Source organism: Anomalospiza imberbis, chromosome 10, assembly GCF_031753505.1.
Source record: "Anomalospiza imberbis isolate Cuckoo-Finch-1a 21T00152 chromosome 10, ASM3175350v1, whole genome shotgun sequence".
Taxonomy (NCBI): domain Eukaryota; kingdom Metazoa; phylum Chordata; class Aves; order Passeriformes; family Viduidae; genus Anomalospiza; species Anomalospiza imberbis.
This window is the reverse complement of record NC_089690.1, coordinates 9,786,917-9,806,215: the sequence shown is the minus strand read 5'-3', so window position 1 is coordinate 9,806,215 and position 19,299 is coordinate 9,786,917. Positions and strand designations below refer to the sequence as shown.

The window sequence follows — 19,299 nt, the reverse complement described above, 5'->3', positions numbered from 1 at the left end:
TCTGGAGGCAAAAGGTTTGTGTTAGGCTGTGGTAGTTGCCAACACTTTTCATTTGATAACTGGTTGTGTGCTCTAGCCCAGCTCAACAATGCCAGTGTACAGAGACATAAAGACCAAGGGAGTTGTGAGTTTGTCAGATTTCATGGCTAAAACGATATTTCTTTCTTAGGACTATTGTTTGTTGAAGTCTGACTGGATTTACTTGTAAAGGCCACTAACACAGCATTGAGTACTGGCAAGAGTCAGTGATTTGTCGCTGCTGGGTATACAGAGCTTCTGAATGAAGTGTTTTGTGATGGGAGGTGATCAGGTCTGAGACACAGTGGGCTAAATCCCAGAAATTAATCTCATTTTAAGTGAAGGAAACATGACTGAAGGTCCTATGAAAAGAGTTCTCATTGAATTCTTTGTATGTGGTTCCAGAAAGGGAACTGTGAAGTCAGAATTGAAATAAGAGAATACATTTGTTTAATGCAGTCTACATTTTTTCTTGGGGAATTCATGGCATTCATGAAGTTGAGTATGCTGGAGGTGTGAGTTTGTCTGCTGGATTGTACGCTTTAGCAGCCTCAGACTTGTGCTTCTGTCTGTTCCTCCTATAGGAATAGTACAATCCTTATAAGGGTGGAGGTTACACAGAGGATGATAATTTCCTTAAAAGCACCATTGCTTGAACATGGCAGAACTACAGCCCACAAACTCACATTATGTCATAAATATCCAGTTTGTTTTCTCCTGTTGTTACAACTATCTATGAATAAATGTTCTTCCTCTTGGATTTGAACTAAAAGTGTTGTAAACATCACAAAACTGCTAATTTTAGGTAATGCATCTGCATAGCAGAACATTCTGTAAGGCTTTGCTGTCCTTGTTTTCCTCTGTGAATCTTCCTTGCTATTACATGCATACAACCCTGCATGCACTCACTCAAGAGCCCATCTTGACTTTTATTGTTGGTAATGAAAACAGCTCAGTATTGAAGTAAAATGTGATAGAACATAATGTAATAAAACATGACATTTAATTTTTAGAGCAATAAGGTTTTACTTGAACTTGAAGATTGCCTCTTCTATATTTTTTTGAGCATGGTATTTTTTTTTCTTATTGGGCTTTTGAATTACTGGAAAAATATGCAAAAGAATATATGTGTCTTTTTTCATTATTCAGAATTCATGAATCAAGATTTAGATAGAATATTCTAGTCTAGGTTCTTAAGTTTTACCTTAAATGAATTGCAAGATTAAAATTTCCAGTGTGTTATGAAAGATAATAAATCACCCAGTTACAATCCCTCCAGAACTGGGGGAGCAGGGATTAGTGCTGCTGTAACAGTTTCACTCTGGGATGTTGGGTGCACACTTGCCTGGCTGTGGGAATGTCTGCAGTCACCCAGGTGAGCAGAGCAGTATCACTCACATTGCTTGAGTGCAGAATACATATTCAGGTCCTATTCATGTAGCACAAAAACTTCCTTGTCCTATTCTTGGGCTCCGCAAAGGTTTCCAGGGGACCTTGTATGTAGAATTCAACTTTGACCAGCAGAGTTGCTGCTGTTAATTCTGGTTTTGCTGACTGTTAAGGAGCAGTCCATAGGTTCAGACTGGGGATGGAAAGCACAGCTTGCTGGCTATAGGATTTGGTGTGGGGTTTTTTTCCTTCTTGGCTTAGTCCCATACAAAAATTAGGCACCAGTTATGGATTTTGGAGCAGATCATTTTCATGCCACTATATTAAATTAGAAGAAAATGTTCTGGTGCAAGAGAATTGTTTCAAAACTGCCTCCTCTTTTCTTCCTTTTGCCATCTGAAAAAAACAGTCAAAACTGTGTGGAGCAAAAACCTGAGACTTTACATCTTGTCTCTTTTTAAAAATGGCCACCTCTTACAGGAGGCGCTTCGAAGTAAAATGTTATTGTGAAGTGATACAGAGGCACTAATAAAGCTTTGGATGTTTGGAGCTTGCAGTGTGGATGCAGGGCTGAACAAGAAACTGTGTTGTGAAATAGGAAGAAGAGAAATGATGTATTGACTTGGCTACTGTAAGGTGTCTCTGTTTTCCCAGTCCTGATCTTTTTGCCAGTGATCACAGATAGCAAACTTACCTAATTGTTGATGTTTATATACTGGTGGTTCTTTCTGCTGAAGTGGTTTATGAAATATTTATGATTGTTGGAAAACAGCATTTTAAGCGCCTGTGATTTCTGGTCAGCTTTTTTTAAAGTTTATTATGATGCGATGGAAAACATGATAAACTTTAAGTGTTTTGCTTTTTAAAAATGGAAATACTTACTTTTATCATAATTTTTACCACTTTAGATCATGAATTGATCTTTGTTGGTATTGCAGAGCGAGATGTGATTGGATTATGTAGTCAGCCTTATTTTTACATTGTTAGAACAGTGCTGCAGAGTATCTAAACACTATATACAAAATGAGGAGGTAGATGTTTTATGGATAGAACAAATCTGACTGGGAGAAAGCTTCAATGTGGGATGGAGCAGTGCTTGCAAGCATGAACTAAAAATGTTTAATGCTCTCATAGCAGTTGTAAAATCCAGGGGAACGGGAGTCATGGGGAAGTGGGACTTGAGTTGTAGGGCGCTGCTTTTGTCTTCATGCAATACTGTTGGGAAAAGGCTGAGGGCAGGAGAGGGAACGGTGCAGCCTCTGGAGAGTCCCAAAAGGAAGATCTAGTCTCAGCTGATAACTGTAGGCTACCCAAACATGAAGAACTCTGGATGGCTTCTGTTCAGTTTTTCATTTTAGGATGATGCAAGTGAAATAGTAATGTTTCCTGCTTTTGTATGCTTTGTGTTTACATAGCCTTTGGTATTTTAAGGCTATATATTTGCTGTAAGGCAAACAGATCAGACACTTGGATTTTATTCCAGGAAGACTGGGACAGATTGTTTTCTTTATATCTGCTAACCTACCTTTATCCAGAAGGCAGATAGCAGATGATCTGGGTAATTGAGTGTGAGGCTGACAGTTACTTTAATGGGATCTGCACCAGTGACTTTTTCAATGTTTTAATTGTGAAGAGGAATTTAGTGAAATGTATCTGCTTGTTAATTCTTGCATAGGAAAGATTAAAAGGGTTTTGTTTACAATCCAACACATTTTATCTTGTCATACTCAGTCTTCCTGGGAGAGGAGAAGGAAGGTCCCTTTCAAAGAAATAGTAGCAGAAATCCTACTATAATCAGAAGAAGCCTTAGACTTTCACTGAAGTTGTGCAGAGTTTAATGAATTTGAAAATGAGTTGCGATTACCTATGTAGAGCATTTGTAAAGAGGATCCTTTAGAGAGTAAAAAGCTCTTAATTTTTAAGAGCATTATGTTGTTTTTCAGAGGCTGGAAAGGACCTGATTACCTGGATGCAAGGAATTGTAGCTGTGGCTTGACAAATAGGGTTGACATGAATTATTAAAAATAGGAGTAAAAATGGACACTTTTAGCAAGCCATCTTTCCTATTTTTTGTACCTAGCTTCCCATTGTAAAATAAAAGGGCTTCCTCTCCTCTGCAGGGCAAAAGTCTTCCTTTTCCACTGGAGAAAACATTGTTTCTCATGGGAATGGACACTGATAGTAAACACCATGTTGTTATGCCAAGGCAAAACTATGGAAGTTACTTCTCTCCTGACTGTTGTTTTTGCCATATTAATGGTTACCTAGAGAGCCAAAGGGAAAGTGAAACAAAGGAGGGCTTCTGAGCAGTTGTACATAGGCATCTTTATCAATATGAAGAAAAAAGTCTAAAAGTCAGTGCTGAGAACTGGCCAGAACTCTGGGACTCTTGGCTCCAGCTTGCAAGGTAAAAAGCCAGAAGAGCTCTGGCAATGTTCTGCCTCTCTGGGTTCCAATGTCCCAGGATGTTCAGTGTGCCTTTACCACATTTGCTCTGCTTGCACTGCTTTACTTTTTAAGTCTGATGTTACATACAGCAGCCTAGAAAAAGATTTAGGGGAGTTATGTTTTTGTTTTCTTTGACCAACTTGCAGTGATGTGGATGTTTCCACAGTATGAAAACAGTGTAGAAAAGCAACACTTTCTGTGAAACACTATTAAAAAAATCCTATGTGCCTCTTGTGTGCAGGTGATACAGCACCAGTTTGTAGCATCAGCCTCTCTTCTCGGTGCCTCCTGCATAACACTTGATTTTAACTGTATTTGCATTTGAAAATTGATGTTAGTATGGCCTAGTGTGATATAGTCAGGAAGAGTGTTATACTTGTAGGATATAAGATAACTGAATAGTACATTTTTCTAGCTGCCTGTAAGTTTCCTGATAGCTAAAGGCCTGCAGCTTATAGATGGTTTAGGACTGGCTTCACAAAATGCATTTTACATCGTATCACTATAGCTGGGATTAGCTGAATTTCTGGCTTCTCTGTTTCTGAGTGAATTAAAGGTTGGGATATTTTTTTGGTTGATTTGTCTGTTTCATGTGTATTTTGTGGCTGCTTTGTTTAGTTTTTTGTAAAGTAATCCCTTTATTTGCATTTCAAGACACTTATTCTGTTAGGCTTCGAACTCCATTATTTTCCTCTCTGTAAGTCTGCTGAGTCCTTATGTGCATGTCTGTGCTGTAATTTTTAATTAGATAGGCAGACAGAACATTGACTGAATGTCTCCTAATGTATTTTAAATAATTAAACAACAAAACAACCACCATACTTGTCCCTTATTCATCTAAAGTGTTCTTCCCATAATGCTTGGATGTTGCAGATCATCTTTGACTTTTATCTTGCTTTTTGGTAGTTTAAAAAGAAATTAAATATGCCAGATAAAGGTCTTTGTGATAATGAGAAAAGTTGAACTAGGTATCTCTAAGTTATTATTTTATGGACTTTATTATTTTGTTATTTCATAGCCTCAATACAATAATAACTTGGAGTTATTATTGTATTGAGACTATAGAGCTGGCCAGGTGGCTGATTCGGTGTGGGTCAGATTTGGAAAGGCAGCATTTTGCTCCAGAGAAAGGAATCCCTTTTTTTTATTTGTGTGTGTTCAGGGGGAAGTGCATGACCCCTTCCTTCTATAAAAATGTCTTGTGTTCTACAGCGAAATGACTGCAAAGCTTTATCAGTTATTATACTGCTATCTTTATGAAAAAAGCTGTAAAATATTATAATGCTATGAAAATACCCTCACTTTGCAGACAGCATATAAAATATATTTTATAAATTTGTGTTACCTAAAGACAATACTCATTGTATTGACCTCCTGTTGTGCTTGTTGATGCCACAAGAGCACTGTTGTCTGTAGTTACCATACAACAAACTGATGCTTTCTTACAGGAGCTTGCAGTGACTCTTCCATCATGTCTTACTAATGAAGGTGATGTCTTTGTTCAGAGCTGTTCTTGTAGATACAGTTGCTAAAACAAGAACTCCACTGTCCATTATGTTTTTTTATTTCATAGTTCTGCATCTTCATCTTTTTTTCTTGCTCTGTCCTGCTTTCCAAGGCTGTTACCTGAATTCTCAGCTTGTTTGCTTTGTAAGTGGACAAGCTCTTAGCAATATCTTTTTGCACTTAGCATGTTAAGTGAAAAGTGGAAGCATGGAATGTGCATGCTTTCTTGGCTGATGTGTTTCTGTCTATGGAGAAATTTTCTTTGTTTGTAGAAAGACTGGATTTTTGATGAGTCACTAGTCCTTTAGACTGAGGTTTGTTGTTGCTGACTGAACTCTGTAACCTGGAACATGCTGAGCTTCTATTTACAGTTACGAAAATTGAGAAACCTGTATACTGGCTTGAGAAAATACATCTCTGTTGGGTGAGACTTTTTCAAGGATGATTTCTTATTGGTGGAGGTCTAAGCACTGATTGCAAAGAGGCCTTGGAATCTTTCTCTGTGGGACATGTAGGGCAAATTACTCCTCGAGTAAGACAAGCTGCAGACTTGACAGCTATACAAGAACAGGGTCAGACAGAAAAGAGCTGAGTTACCTCTCAGTTTTGCTATGTGCTGTGAGCCAGCTGTGATGTTTCTGCTGGAAAGGGAAAATATAAGTTGCTGCTGAAAGTAGGTGATTGCTGCTTACTATAGGAACATTTTTTTTAAATTTAATTAATATGGATTTATTTAAGTATCAAGAGAGTTTTCAAAGATGACTACTTCTTTGCTTTCTGACTGCTGGGCAATAACCCGTCAGGAATGATGTTTGCCTTTTGGTGTTACTGCTCATGAAGATGTCTTTTATAGCTGTCACAGCCCATCCATTCTGGCTTTTAACTACAAAATCCTCCTAAACAAATTTTGATTAAGTGAAGAGGAGGGAGAGCAGTTAGAATTTACTCTGATTTAAGTGGCTAGTGATTATCACAAAAAAGGGGAGGAAGAAGACAACTTACTACAAGTACCACAGATGTATTTTTAATGCTTTTGCCAGAAAATCTCTGACAGTTGTTACAGTAGGCTCTGTTTTGAACTTTCATATATTTTAAATTAAATAGATATAAATAAATGTTGGAGGGACATGTTAGCTTTAGTACTTTCTGTTCTGCAGATAAAAAAATCCTAAGCTTTTTGCTGTACATTATTTACTGTAACCAAAGAATGCTGAAAATATCAAAAATGAAAACAAAGCCCAAGCTGAAAATTTTACTGTAAATGGAAACTGTGGAAAAAATGGTGAGCTGGCTGCTGGATGTAAGAATTCCAGTACTTTGGGGAAATCAGACTCCTTTTCCCAAAGAGTCTGGAGCTGTCAGAAGTTTCTGATTTCCAAAATAGCAGACTCTGGTAGCTTTTATGGATTGTGAGGACCAGTTATGTCTATTAATTTTGTGGTCATACTAAAGTCTTGAGCATGTTTGAGAGAGTGCAAATTGGGACCTGTAATTGGCCATTAGTCCAATTAAATAATTTTGAGCTCAGCTAAATTGTGAATATGTGCAGGTGTAGGCAGTACTGTTGTCTCTGCTGTCTCTTAAATATTTGCTCTTATTTTCTTGTGAAGTAGCTGTTCTGTCTGTGATTTCTCTACTTCTATGAACTGCATTGGATGAGGGGAGGCTTTCACTGAAGTTTCCATGGTCATTAAAGAGGAAGCTTGTTCATATAAATTATAGGGATGTTCCAGGCATTGTTTATCCTGATTTTCTTTTGATAATTTATTGTGTGTTGTGTTATTTTGATTAAATAATTAATTTTCTTAGTATGAAAAGAAAAAAGGGCAGTTTTTGGTGAATAATCTGGCAACACTGAGCTTATGCATATGTAATGGAGATGAAATTCAAGTGGGTAAAATTCTACCCATCCCTACAGTAAAGGGATAATTTCCATACATGGAATTTTTAATCATGCCTTATGGAATGGGCTTGTACATGGGTCTCCAGAGTGAGTAATTCTGCTTGTGTTTTACACACCCTTGGAGAACAAGGAAAGCTCCTATGTGAATACATTCCTCTGCTGAGACTAAGTATCTGTAGGAGGGAACGCAGTGAGCTTGTGTCCTGGTCTGTTTACAGAGATTTAAATTGAAACCAGTGAGCTTGTATCCCTCTGCTGCTTCCATTGTAGAGCATCAACCTACAAAGATTTGTCTTCTTGCCAGAGCAAATATTAGAGTAGTGTTTGTACAGAAACATTTTTCTTATAAAGATGTACTTTGAAGAGTCTGAAGGTGATGAGAACTGAAGTCAGATACTTAAACTGATTTAGCTTTTATTTATTTCCCTCTTCCTTAGGGTACAGTTCTTCATGAGTCATTTGTCATGGAATGAAGTTGTGGTTGCCACCGTGGGGTTGGGGTTAAAGCAGAGGAGACTTTGGAGGAGAGGAATTAATATAAATTTATAAGATATTGCTTGCATAAATAACAGAAAACAATAGTATTTATACCCTCTTACAGTGCAGTTATCTAGAATAATACATACAGTAATGCTGTAGGGACATGGCTGCCATTCCACTATACATAGCTGACTTGTTCTTCTGTTTTATCAACCTCATTCTCGGTGAGCAGCAACGTATCCAGCAGAATGGCCGATGATGCTTGGATGGGTGAGCTCCTCAGCCTCATTGGGCTCTGGTACATAATGGGGTTAATCCCATTTCTCATCCCATTCATGACAAAGAGCTTGGAATTTTCTGCTACGGAGCTTTTGAAAGAGATCCTGCTGGAGCGCTGCCGAAGGGCCTTGATAGGCTTTGTGGTCCGATAGTTGCAAGTGATGTACCTGCTGAAAGCCTCCCTAAATGTTTTGTTGAAGAGCGTATATACAAGAGGGTTCACTCCTGAGGATACATACCCTATCCAAACAAATATCTCCAAAAGCTTTTGGAAAACCTCCTTGTTGCAGGAGTTGCACAGAACTGAGCTGATGTTTGTTATGAAGAATGGGCACCACATCAGCAGGAAAAGAAAAAATACAATCCCCAGAACTTTTGATGCCCTTTGTTCATTGGTTATCGTTTGCATGGACTTCCTCCCAATCGTGGATGTCCTGCAGATAGGCATGTCACTGGACAAAGTCTGGTCCTTTCTGGAGCCATTTAGCATGGCCACCTTTTCTGGTGAGGAGGCAGGTGTTGTGTCACGCTGAAAGACTGTGGACACTGTTGACCAGGTGAAGCGCTGAGGTGGCTTGTTGATCAAATAGGCCTTTTTGCGCAGCACTCTGATTGTCAGCAAATAAGTGACGATCATGATAGCAAGAGGAATGAAGAAGGAAGCCACTGATCCGTACAGAATGAAGTCATGAAAACGATCAGGCATCAGGACACACGTGATGTTTGTTGAGTTGCCATTTCCATCCTCAATGCCTCTGATAGGGACTGGAATTGCAATGCCTGTAGGAGAAAAAACAAGTGCTTCAGCAAAGGGTAATCGCTTGCAATTGCTTCACTGGGCCTGAAGCCTCAGGGTTTCTAAAGAAAGGTAATTCCTGAGCTCTGGAGCAGGCACGGGAACACAACGTGAAGTGTTGAGAGCATCACGAGGGTAACTGGGTGAACATACTTTGTAAGACTTGGCAGTCTGAGCTTTTACAGAGTGCCCTTTCTAAGGAGATTGGGCCTAACTCGTAGTGATTGAGGAAGCAGTATAAGGGTGCCAACTTTTCAAGTGTAAAACACATGAATTGCTTTGACTCTGGTTATTAGAATTAGTATGGCTTTTCTTCCAGTGAAATATGTTTCCCTAATGCCATCTCCCCCTTTTTTTTCCTCTTCCCCAGGGTAACCTTTGCAGTTTTTGAAGGGCAGCTTTGTAAATACATAAATCTTGTCTTTCCCTCTTCTATTAACCACATCAAGTGACTGGACACAGACAGCTGATTTTTTTCACCCTGCTCGACTCTTTCATATATACAAGTAGCTAAATAGTTGCCAGAATTATGCAGTGTGTATTTGAGATGGATTTGTTGTTTAAAGTCTCCTGCATATTTAGGAGTGTTTAAATGAGGCTGGATAGCTCTGTAATTCACCACTTGTTTTTAAAAAATGGTAACAGTCTTGTCTTTTAAATGAATTTTTTATAACCACTAAATTACAGCCAGCACTTCATTTGCCAGCAGTCTGGCATTACAACAAAAACAACAGGTTCCTTACTGTCTGGTGAAGGTGATTTGTGCACTTTTCTGATACCACTTAATGAGATAGAGGGATTTACTGTATTCCTCTGCTACTCTGCTTACTGAAGCTGGTTTAGAGCAGCATGAGCAAAATGGGTTACCCTTCAGCAGCTTTATCCCTTTCTTAATTAGAAGCACACCTTCAGATACAACAAGCATTTAAAATGAAGTTTGAACCAAATTAACCTTTGATTTGGAGAACCTGGCTCAGCTGCAGAGTAGCTTTATGTTAGATAAAAAGAAATTGAGAAGTACAGTGCTGTTTAATGGCAATAAATCACACATTTAAATGTCACACATTGTGAGTGTCTTGTCATGCTAAGTTTTTGGGGTTTTTTTGGAGGGGGATGGGTGGATGATAGCATCTTTTCTCTTATCATCACAGCTCTTCCAGAATTTTTTTCAACTCAGGAATTTGGGGTTTGCCTCAGCCAAGAAGGTGGATTCTCCTATGCATCATTAGCTTTCATAATGCAGAATAATTTTGTTTGGTCTTGCACACAGAGCATACAGCACCAAGGCTGTCTGGAGCATGTATTAAATTATTTGAATTAAATGTTTTTACTTCCTTAGCTCATTTAACAGATTCATTTTTTAAGCATTAAAGACAGATGTGCTACGTGCACATCACAGAGACACTGATAACACAGAATTTTGTATGTTGGTATAAACGACTTCATATAAACTGTTCAGGGTTTGTTGTTTTGATTGTTTGGCATTTTTTAGTTAGACATTAGCCTTTCTATATGCTGCCTCAACCTTCTGTGTTAGCCTGGATGTTACCAGCCACTGATTTATATCTTTGCTATAAATAATTAACCCTCTTGTACTTCCTTTATGTGGAATTTTACCAACATCTATTCAAGGCTTAAAATATTCTTTGGGACAAAATATAGCACCACAGGAACATGAAATCTTGCTTTCCCGGGAGACATACTATGCATGTAGATATTGTTACCTGATTTTTGAACTTTTAGGACCATTAAGAAGAGTGATGATTAGTACTCTGACTCAATCCTTGGCCTTTCTGGTGAGTCTAATAAGGAACAGTGGTTCAGGCAGATTTTTATAATGTGGCTATGTATGATCCAAGAGGTGGACTTCGACCAGCCTGAGTGTTCTAGTCCTCCAATCAATAGTACTTGGCCAAATTTTCCATTTTCCCCACATTTCACCTATTGTTTTGGACATTAAAAGCTCCTGTGTTCCTTTCCCAGTCTCCAGGTCTCACATACCTATTGAAATGAGCCAAACCACGATGATTTTGATGATTGTTGTAGCCCATGAATTGTACTGGCTGGCCTGGATTGGCTTTTTTATCGCAATGTAGCGGTCCAGGGAGATGGCACAGAGGTGCATGATGGAAGCTGTGGAAAAGAGGACATCAAGGAACAGCCAGATAGGACACAAGGCAGTTGGTAAAGGCCAGGTATTATCTGAAAGAGAAGAAAAAACTCATTAGAATCTAAGCTTTTTGAGAACTTTCAGTGTGTCATTTTCCTGTGGCTTCAGTACCTTTGAAAAGTTCATAGTACTACAGGAACTGAGCTTTGTCTGTCTTATATTTTAATTTGCTCCTAACTGGCATGGTTGCTGCCATAATATTTATCAGGCTACGTATGTGCTATAAACCTTTCCCTGTCTTTTTGTCTTTTTGTGGCTAGGACTCTGGGTTAAAAAGTTTATTAAAAATGGACTGTGACTGGTTCTTGTGAGCCTACTGTTAAATGATGCTTTTCAGCTGTTTCTGCTTGATAGTCTTGTGATTCAAGGTTATATTAAATGGAGGAGATAATGAGTCATAAGCAAAGTATTAGTTAGTCATTGTAGAACCACTGTTGAATCTTAGGAGTGATATTGAAGAATCTTGTTCACACATCTTTAAAATGAGTTTGCTGTGTCACTTGGCCATATACACTTGAACATTATTGTGACAGAGTAGGGCTGTTCTATCCCAGTAATGATCTTATAAAAATTTAACATTTTTGTGCATGTCCTTTTTTTTGTTTCCCCAAGAGCCATGGCTTGGATTTTAAGTCTGGCATCCTGTTTCTTGGATAACTTATCTGTCCTTAATATTAATCTTTATCACAAACATAGGGTGTGTCAACTGCACTGATAAGGGTTTTATAGTGTTCAGATTTCTAAAAGGCTTGTATTTTTGAGAGCTGAGTCTCCCCAGTCAATGTCTGCAGTACCAAATGAACTTTAATGGAACTCTGATTATTTTTTAACTGGTTATTTTCACTCAGAAGTAGCTTCTCTTGCAATCCAGTGCGAGCAGTGTTCAGTTTGAGGTGCACTTTACTATTGTGTGTCTATAAGGATGTTCTGTAGTCCCAGGGAAAAATGTGTGAATGAGGAAGATTTTTCTGTTTCTCATGGTAGAAGTTGATCTACTAAATATATTTTCCTCCCTTATAAAATTCAACTGTACTCAATCAGTAAGTACATTATTAGTATTGCCAGGGAAATAAATTCTTAGTTGAATGATGACTGGGAGGAAAAATTGCATTTCTAATAAATCAGATTGGTTTTAATTTCCTTGGTCAGCATAAATAGACCTGTGTGCTGAGAACACCAAATGAGCTGGATTTTTGTAATGTTCAGTCTTATCAACGTGGTAACATTGCAGTCATTTCATATTAAAACATTTTTTTGTAACGTGACTGATTGATGGAAATTATAACAGTGCTGCTCTGACTTGAATTGCAAACTCCAGTGGATGGAAAATTTTATGAAGACAAACATAGCAAGTACTTGTCTGCACTCTTACCTATGCTGGGAAACCTTCTGTGTTAAACTAAGAGAATTGATGGATGGAGCCCTGAACTGAACCTCAGCCATCCCCAAAGCAAAGGACTCCAGGTGAGGATGATGCAGGCAGTGAGGCAGAAGGGGAAGAGGCAGTCTGCTTTCCATTTGTTAACCAGAAAATTTTAGTACCTACCATAATTTCCTAAAATAGATTCTATCGTTGAAATTATGCTTCAAAAAACTTAGTCTGTCAGGCAGGTATGAGAAAGTTCTAATTAGTAAATTATGAAATATTTACTCATCTTTAATTTTCATGCCTAGACTTTTAGCTGATAGTAAGGTAGGGTATATTTCTGAAACAGATTTCCTTTAAGAAGAAAGCCCAAAATGTATTGTGGCTCGTGTAACCAGCTGTAATTAAAAAAAAAAAGACAGTTAAAAGAAGGAACTGATGTTTTTGATCACTGCAGAAAATTGACAGCTTCTTTTGACTTTGTTATGAAGGATTAGTTCAGGTAAAACATGAACAATAGAAAGTGTGTTCTACAACTTGAAGGATGGCAGATAACATAGCTGGATTTCAAGTGAGCAGCTAATACTTCTTTTGGATAGTACTCGCATGCCATTCCCTGGATTATAACTGCTTTGAGTTCTGGACAATCCAGTGTAAGAAATCTTTCCTTTTTTAGTTAATTTACTATTTGTGGAAAAAAATACTTTGCAACAAAAGGCCCTTTTGCTTCTTTGAAATAAAGATACATTTAAACAGTGATCTGATACAAAGCAATCTTGTACATTTTTGACTTTTAAGAGCTTTTGTGAGTTGACAAGTGCAACTGAATAGAGAAAGCTTCCTATTTTCTTTATTTTTGTCTATTTTTGTACTGGGTGCAGAGGGCAGTAGGTTATCACATTCATGATTATAGCATTATGTCTGCTGTATTTGTGTGTATGAGATGCTGGTTTTTGTCCAAACAAAATCAAAGTAAACTTAAAATGCAATAATTGATAAGAACTGAAGATGATGGTTATTACTCAAATGAAACAAATATCACAAAACTGATACTTTAAAGTGCAGAAGAGTCACACAGTTATCTAGGATTCATTCTGTGGTGTATATTGCTGTAACTTACTTTGATTTGTAAGTTATACCTGCATTAGAAGCTTTGTGCCCATTGCTTGAGGCAGTGCTCTGGGCTGAGTTCTTGTGCTTTTCTGGTGATGGTCGTGCTGTCTATCACTGTTGGCCTATTCTGTTCATTTAGGATTATGGAAATAATGGAATATTAATTTCCTTTCATGACTCAGAAAACATCTCTGACCCTTGAACATGATGGTGACCTGCCTGGTTCCTGTCCTGCTTTATAATTCAGAACCTAAAATGAGTATGTCCTGCCAAGTAGTGATACAAAGCCGTTAGCAGATCATGCTCAGTTTGGACTCTTCTGATTCTCCTATTATAGATCTACATTGTGGAAGCACAGACCAGAGCATTTACAGGGAAGAGATTCTCCACTCCCATTTTTCTTGGGAGCTAATAGGGATTGGGTTTTTAAATTTTTTTTTTAAATACCTTGGTTACAGGACAATGATGCCTGCCTGAAAATTTGTCTGGTTTCTCCAGCTGCCAGGTGGTATAACTTAAAAAGAAATTCCTTCTTCCTACAAACCTTGCCTCAGATCCTCCCAGCACTGCAGCAGTGCTGCTGTTGAAGATTTTGCTTATTTTGAGCCAAAATAAGACATGCTTTAAGATTTGTCTTGCACCTTTGGAGTAATAAAATGAGCTTTTACCGTAACTGTCTACCCTTGATTAATCTTTATTTAAGAAAAGCTTTATTTATAGGAAATACCTTAGAAATGTGTAATCCTTAAAACAAAGTACAGTATAGAAGAGCTGCTCTTGCTGTAAGCCAAAATGTTTTCGGAAAGCTTGAGAGAAAGCACTGCTTATGTACATGTATAAGTATGATTAAGAGAAGTCTTTAAATAGACTTGGAAACCATTTATTCTTCTGCTCTAAGGGCTGCAGAAATGTGTTAGCTGTAAAGGGCCTTGTCGTTGTTATATAATAATGCTTTTGCTGAGATGGAAATGGATATTTTCAGTCACCATCTCCTTTAAGCGTAAGCTTCAGTCTTCACACTGGTGTGTGTGTCTGTAGCTGCATGTGGGGTGTTCACGCTCAGATTCTGGGCTGCCGAGGCCTGGTGTCTCCAGGCTGTTCTCCAGGTTCTTTAATCAAAGTATTTTTTTCAATTAGGCTTACTGTCTGATAAACCCTTGATATCTTTAGATTTGAGATTGTTGAGAGTAGTCCCCGATTAAAGTTTTCTCTGGCAGTTTGCACAAGCGAGAAGGGAAAATTTGTTGTGGTTATCATCAGTGATGGGGGAAGATTAGAACTGGTTGCTTGTGATAGATTAAAATAATGGTTTGCAACCTAGGATGATCAGCATTACTTTCTGATTTTAAGTGGATGATTATCAGGAGGAGAGAATGTATTTTAAGGAATGTACATGTGTTGTCTTCTAGTAGCCCATTGCCCACCAAGCTGTGAACATCAGAATTCTTCCTGCTACAGGCTTTGTAAATGGGAGGATCTCTCAAGTTTGTTTGCTAATTTCACTATTCAATGCATTTCAGTAGTTCTGAGTATTAGAAATTTGGGTTGGGTAACTGTTTTGAAAGCTAGATTTAAGAGAATGCAGTTATCTCCTAGTGGGCCCTCATTTTTTTTTTAAGAAATGATAAATATTTAGCAAGCTATAAAAGCTGTGAAATGTTTGTGTTCTGACACTCACACTCCTAAATTAAAATTGCTGTGTATGCTTGTACCAGAGTACTTTTTGGTTGCTCTGCTGAGAATAAATCATGTGCTGCTCATGGCAGTACACCTGCAAGTGAGTTTACAGATTGATTTATTTACTTATTTTTAAAAGGGGCAACTCTTTATTACAGACACAGTCCATTTCTGAAAATTTTTTCGTGAATGTTCTGTCAGGGTGTGGAGCCAATGCCTGTAGCAGGTTTTGATTTTGAACACCCTATGACACACTAGTTTGTACAGTCAAGATCTTAATGTGACTACACTTCAGTTCACACCTTTTCCTTCAAATCTTCTCCACATAATTGGATATCAATCCCAAATCGGAAGCATAATATTTGTACTCTGTATCTAGAAGCTGCACCCTGCTCTTTCATTATTATGGAAACATTCCTGTGTGGAGGTGCCAGGAGGCTGGATTTAGTCTGGCTGTCAATGACTTCTTTGTTCACGTAGTTGTCTGGCTAATGTAGCTTCAAGATTTAGACTTGCTATGTATTTAATGTCTGTTCTGTCTTCATTCCAGTAACTCCTCATGTTTTTGCTCATGCTTTGAACTTCTATAAACACCTCAGCATCTTCTCCCAGTTGGTGAAGAGGCAAAGCAGTTTTTCTGGTTGGCTGCCAAAGAGAGACTTGTGTGCAAGAAATTTCAGTTCTAACCACTATTGTGTGGAAGGCAGGTTGTGGTCCTAATTAATTATAATTGATTTTAGTACTTTCTGGTAAATTTCTTGCACCATGAAAGACATTTTTGTTTGACTTTTGAATTAAGATTCCTAGCATGCTTTAAACTGTTTTAACCAGGGTTTAGCAGTGGATTAATTGAGAGATTAAGGAGCAATAGAGTCCTTATGAATTTATAAAGGAAAGATTTGTTAGTCTAGCAGAATGAAAATAATAATAAAATCCAAAACAAGAAAACTCCACCACTGCCAAAAACCTACTCCACAAAATCCAGGATTTGCCTTCCCTTTATATTGATTGCTAGTAAATACTAGTATTTTTTATGGCTGGTAGCTTTATTGTTGTTAGTAATGAGACCTTTGGCAGGCACTAAGCATCCATGTGTAAGTATGGAAATGCCCATCTGCTTCTTGCCTCCCCCTGACGTGCACATACATGACATACCAATGTTTTCTGTAAGTGACTGTTTTTTTGAGTTAGAAATCACTGTCTCAGTTGTGTACATTCAGTTTTCTTTTTAGAAACTATTGCTTCGAAAAAAAAAATTCCCTATTCTATGAATTCTGACCTCCTGTTCACAATTCTGTTTAGGGAGAAGAAGTCTGTAACACACAGAAATTCTCAAGGCATTTAATGAATGAATAAACACATTTGTTAATAAAGTGATACCAGTTTTCTGTACAGAAACTACTGATGGCCTTTCTGAAATACAGTTTATTGATTGTGTTTGCTTGTTGCTCAGGCAACTCTTAGAGTCTAGCCTAGGAAAGATGAACTCCTCCAGCCTTTCTTAGGACCCAGTGTACCTTAAAGGTAATTATATAAATCATTAAGTTACTGAAAAACCTGTCTCACTGATTTTTCCCATATATTATATGAAAAGAAACAATTTTAAATGTATTCTTAAAGAAAATTTAACAGTAAAAGAGAGACACTTTCCCATGGAGTTGCCTCTAATTAGTTGTCAGAAGCAGTATCTGAAATAAAGCTAGACGTGAGAGGCTGTGGAAAAATCATGCTTGCTCTGTAATGACTAATGAGAAAGAAATTGTCACATCCACTGTTTGTTCATGTGAAAAAGATCTATTTTATTTCATACGAAGCAGACTAAATGAAAAATATGTATCTCAAGCATTAGGTACGTGGATTGAGGCTTCCTTGGCTTGACAGATGATTTACTTGTGATGTCTTATGAACCTGTGGCTTTTCCCAGGGTGGGAGGAAATCAGTTTCTCTGAAACCAGTGCTGATAAAGTTTGTTGTCACTGATAGTGCCAAGGGCCAACTCTGACTGACCATGTATATACGTGACTGCTCACGGAGTCAATACTCAGGTAAAATCAGGTGCATTACTCATAGAAAAATCCTGTTCAAAACCTGTTCAGTGTACTAAACAGATACCTAGCCTTGATTTCAAGTTTTTTAAGAGATTACCGCCTGCAATTAGTGTAATATAATACAATAAATACCAGCATTGTGCTGATGTTGTTAAAAATTGTATTACACTGTGCAAAATGTAATTCCCTGTGCTTCAGCTCATATTTGAATATTTTTAAGTCTTGGGTGATTTTTGAATAGTTTGTTTCAAAGGAAAGAATATCCACATAGTTGTACTTCCCATAATGTCATTAGGCTGTATTATGGTGAGAGGGAGAGAAGATTTAGCAGCCCTCATCCAAGTGATTTTTAAAATTGTAAAACTGAAAAGCAAACAACTTTTTTGTTTAAATTAGGCCTCTCAGAATTGTACCCCATATGCAAACGTGATGAAACAAACATGCTGCACTTACCAAATAATATTATGAGAAGGGCAATTGGCATCACAAACATACCCACGAGCAAATCTGCCACCGCCAAGGATGTCAGAAAGTAGTTGGTAGCATATTGCAACTTCTTCTCCAGGGACACCGCCAGAATGACAAGTATGTTCCCCCCAATGGTGGGGATTATCAGCAGGAGGATCAGCAATGCTGCCCAGTGCACTTTGTTTCCTTGTTCCTCACTTGGGTAGTCCTGCTTGGGTGCTCCTGTTACTGAGAGAGGTGACAAAGATCCATTGCCAGCTCCAGATCCGTTCAAGGACTGTAAAGGATGGGACATTTTTGTGTGCCAAGGAATGTCTTCAGGGGCTGTATTTTGCGCAGGAGTTGCGTGCGGTGTAAGAGTTCTCTGTTCCTCTCTGGTCCAGGATGGTCCTGAAGATAGGCCAGCATGGTCAGTGTAGTGAACTGGTCATCTGCTATTTTGAGATACTGTAACCATGTCCGAGCTGGTATCCAGTTTTTATATTCAGTTTTTATATTCTATGCCTTGCTGGGCGCAAAAGAGTTTTAAAAATGAAAGTCCTGTCTTGTGTCCATCTCCGGTTGGTAGGGTTCAGGGGTCTGGTCTCCCCTTTATAGCGATGTTCAGATTTCAGAAGATTAAAAGGAAAAAATCAGTAGCTGTCAAAAACAAGCAGTGCATTAGCTTCCTTTTTTTTTTTTTTTTCCTGCAGCAGTAAAAAGTGATAGATGAATCTGAATGCAAAACAACTCCCTTTAGGTGCTGTCTATGTAGATTTGCTCCTTCTGAGTACAAACTGATGCAGAGGCAGATGCTCGAGTTGTGTATGTGCAACTCCTCCTCTCCCGAGTGTCTAGTCTCCAGCAGCATGTGCGTAGGCAGACAGCAGTTCCCATATTTCCCCTTATTAAGAATCCTATTTCTCCTCAGAGGGTAACCCCAAAAATATCTTCAGAAATTATGTATGAGCTTTCCGTTTTAATCTCAGCACTTCCTAATTTATCAGGTGAGGGTCAGGACGCTGCAGACAATAAAACACTGCTGACAGTCTCAAGGGGACTGTAGAGATTTATCGAACTGAGACATCTAAATTTACTCTTTACTAGAAGGGGTCGGGGTGAGTAAAATGCTTGTTTTTGTAATCTGAGCAAGGCTTTTATTAAGCACAGCCCGTTCTCTTCCTCTGTCTCTGTCTCTGTCAACTCTGCTAAAGACTTAAGGCTTGTATTTCCCTCTTCAAGCAGAGACTCAAACAGCTGTCCTGACATTAAGCTGAATAAATGCTCCATTATTGAGAAGATTTCACGTGTTGCAGTTTTCAGGTGAAGAAAGCCTTACCTCTTTCTCTTGCATTTTAGCAGAGTTCACTTTGCATCAAGGAAGATCCTTTATAATTTTCTTTTTAGTCATATGGTGGAAGTTGAGATTTTTCACTACTTTCTGGAAATCAAGTTGGTCATTTGCTTTTGGCTTTTATAATATTTCTGAAGCTTGACTCTTTGTGTGCTTTTTTTTAGCACATTTCTTCTATCACGAAGATTAAGAATTTCTGTTTTGGGAAAACTGTATTTCTTCTCATCCAGGTATTTTCTCTGACCCTGAAATGGAGGAGAAGAATAATTCTTACCACATGTAAAAAAGGATAGAAATAAGGTTGT

At 38.1% G+C, this 19,299-nt stretch overlaps 2 protein-coding genes across 4 annotated transcripts in view; one reads left to right on the top strand and one right to left on the bottom strand.

Annotated features, from left to right (window-relative positions):
• PSMD1 (proteasome 26S subunit, non-ATPase 1) overlaps positions 1 to 19,299 on the top strand; it is a 67,378-nt gene that overhangs the window by 17,501 nt on the left and 30,578 nt on the right. The window lies entirely within an intron of this gene.
• Positions 7,667 to 18,428, bottom strand: HTR2B (5-hydroxytryptamine receptor 2B). The gene is made up of 3 exons (XM_068200565.1): positions 17,647 to 18,428; positions 10,821 to 11,021; positions 7,667 to 8,803 (listed from the first exon to the last, which is right to left on the bottom strand). The coding sequence occupies exons 1-3, from the start codon at positions 17,954 to 17,956 to the stop codon at positions 7,923 to 7,925; spliced, it is 1,392 nt and encodes a 463-aa protein (XP_068056666.1). The 5' UTR covers positions 17,957 to 18,428; the 3' UTR covers positions 7,667 to 7,922.

Excerpts from the sequence above, each read along its gene's own strand:
- HTR2B (XM_068200565.1), bottom strand. The coding sequence starts at position 17,956 with ATGTCCCATCCTTTACAGTCCTTGAACGGATCTGGAGCTGGCAATGGA. Across the intron at positions 11,022-17,646 it reads CCTTCTCATAATATTATTTG|ATAATACCTGGCCTTTACCA; the intron begins GTAAGTGCAGCA and ends CTTCTCTTTCAG. Across the intron at positions 8,804-10,820 it reads GGTTTGGCTCATTTCAATAG|GCATTGCAATTCCAGTCCCT; the intron begins GTATGTGAGACC and ends TTTCTCCTACAG.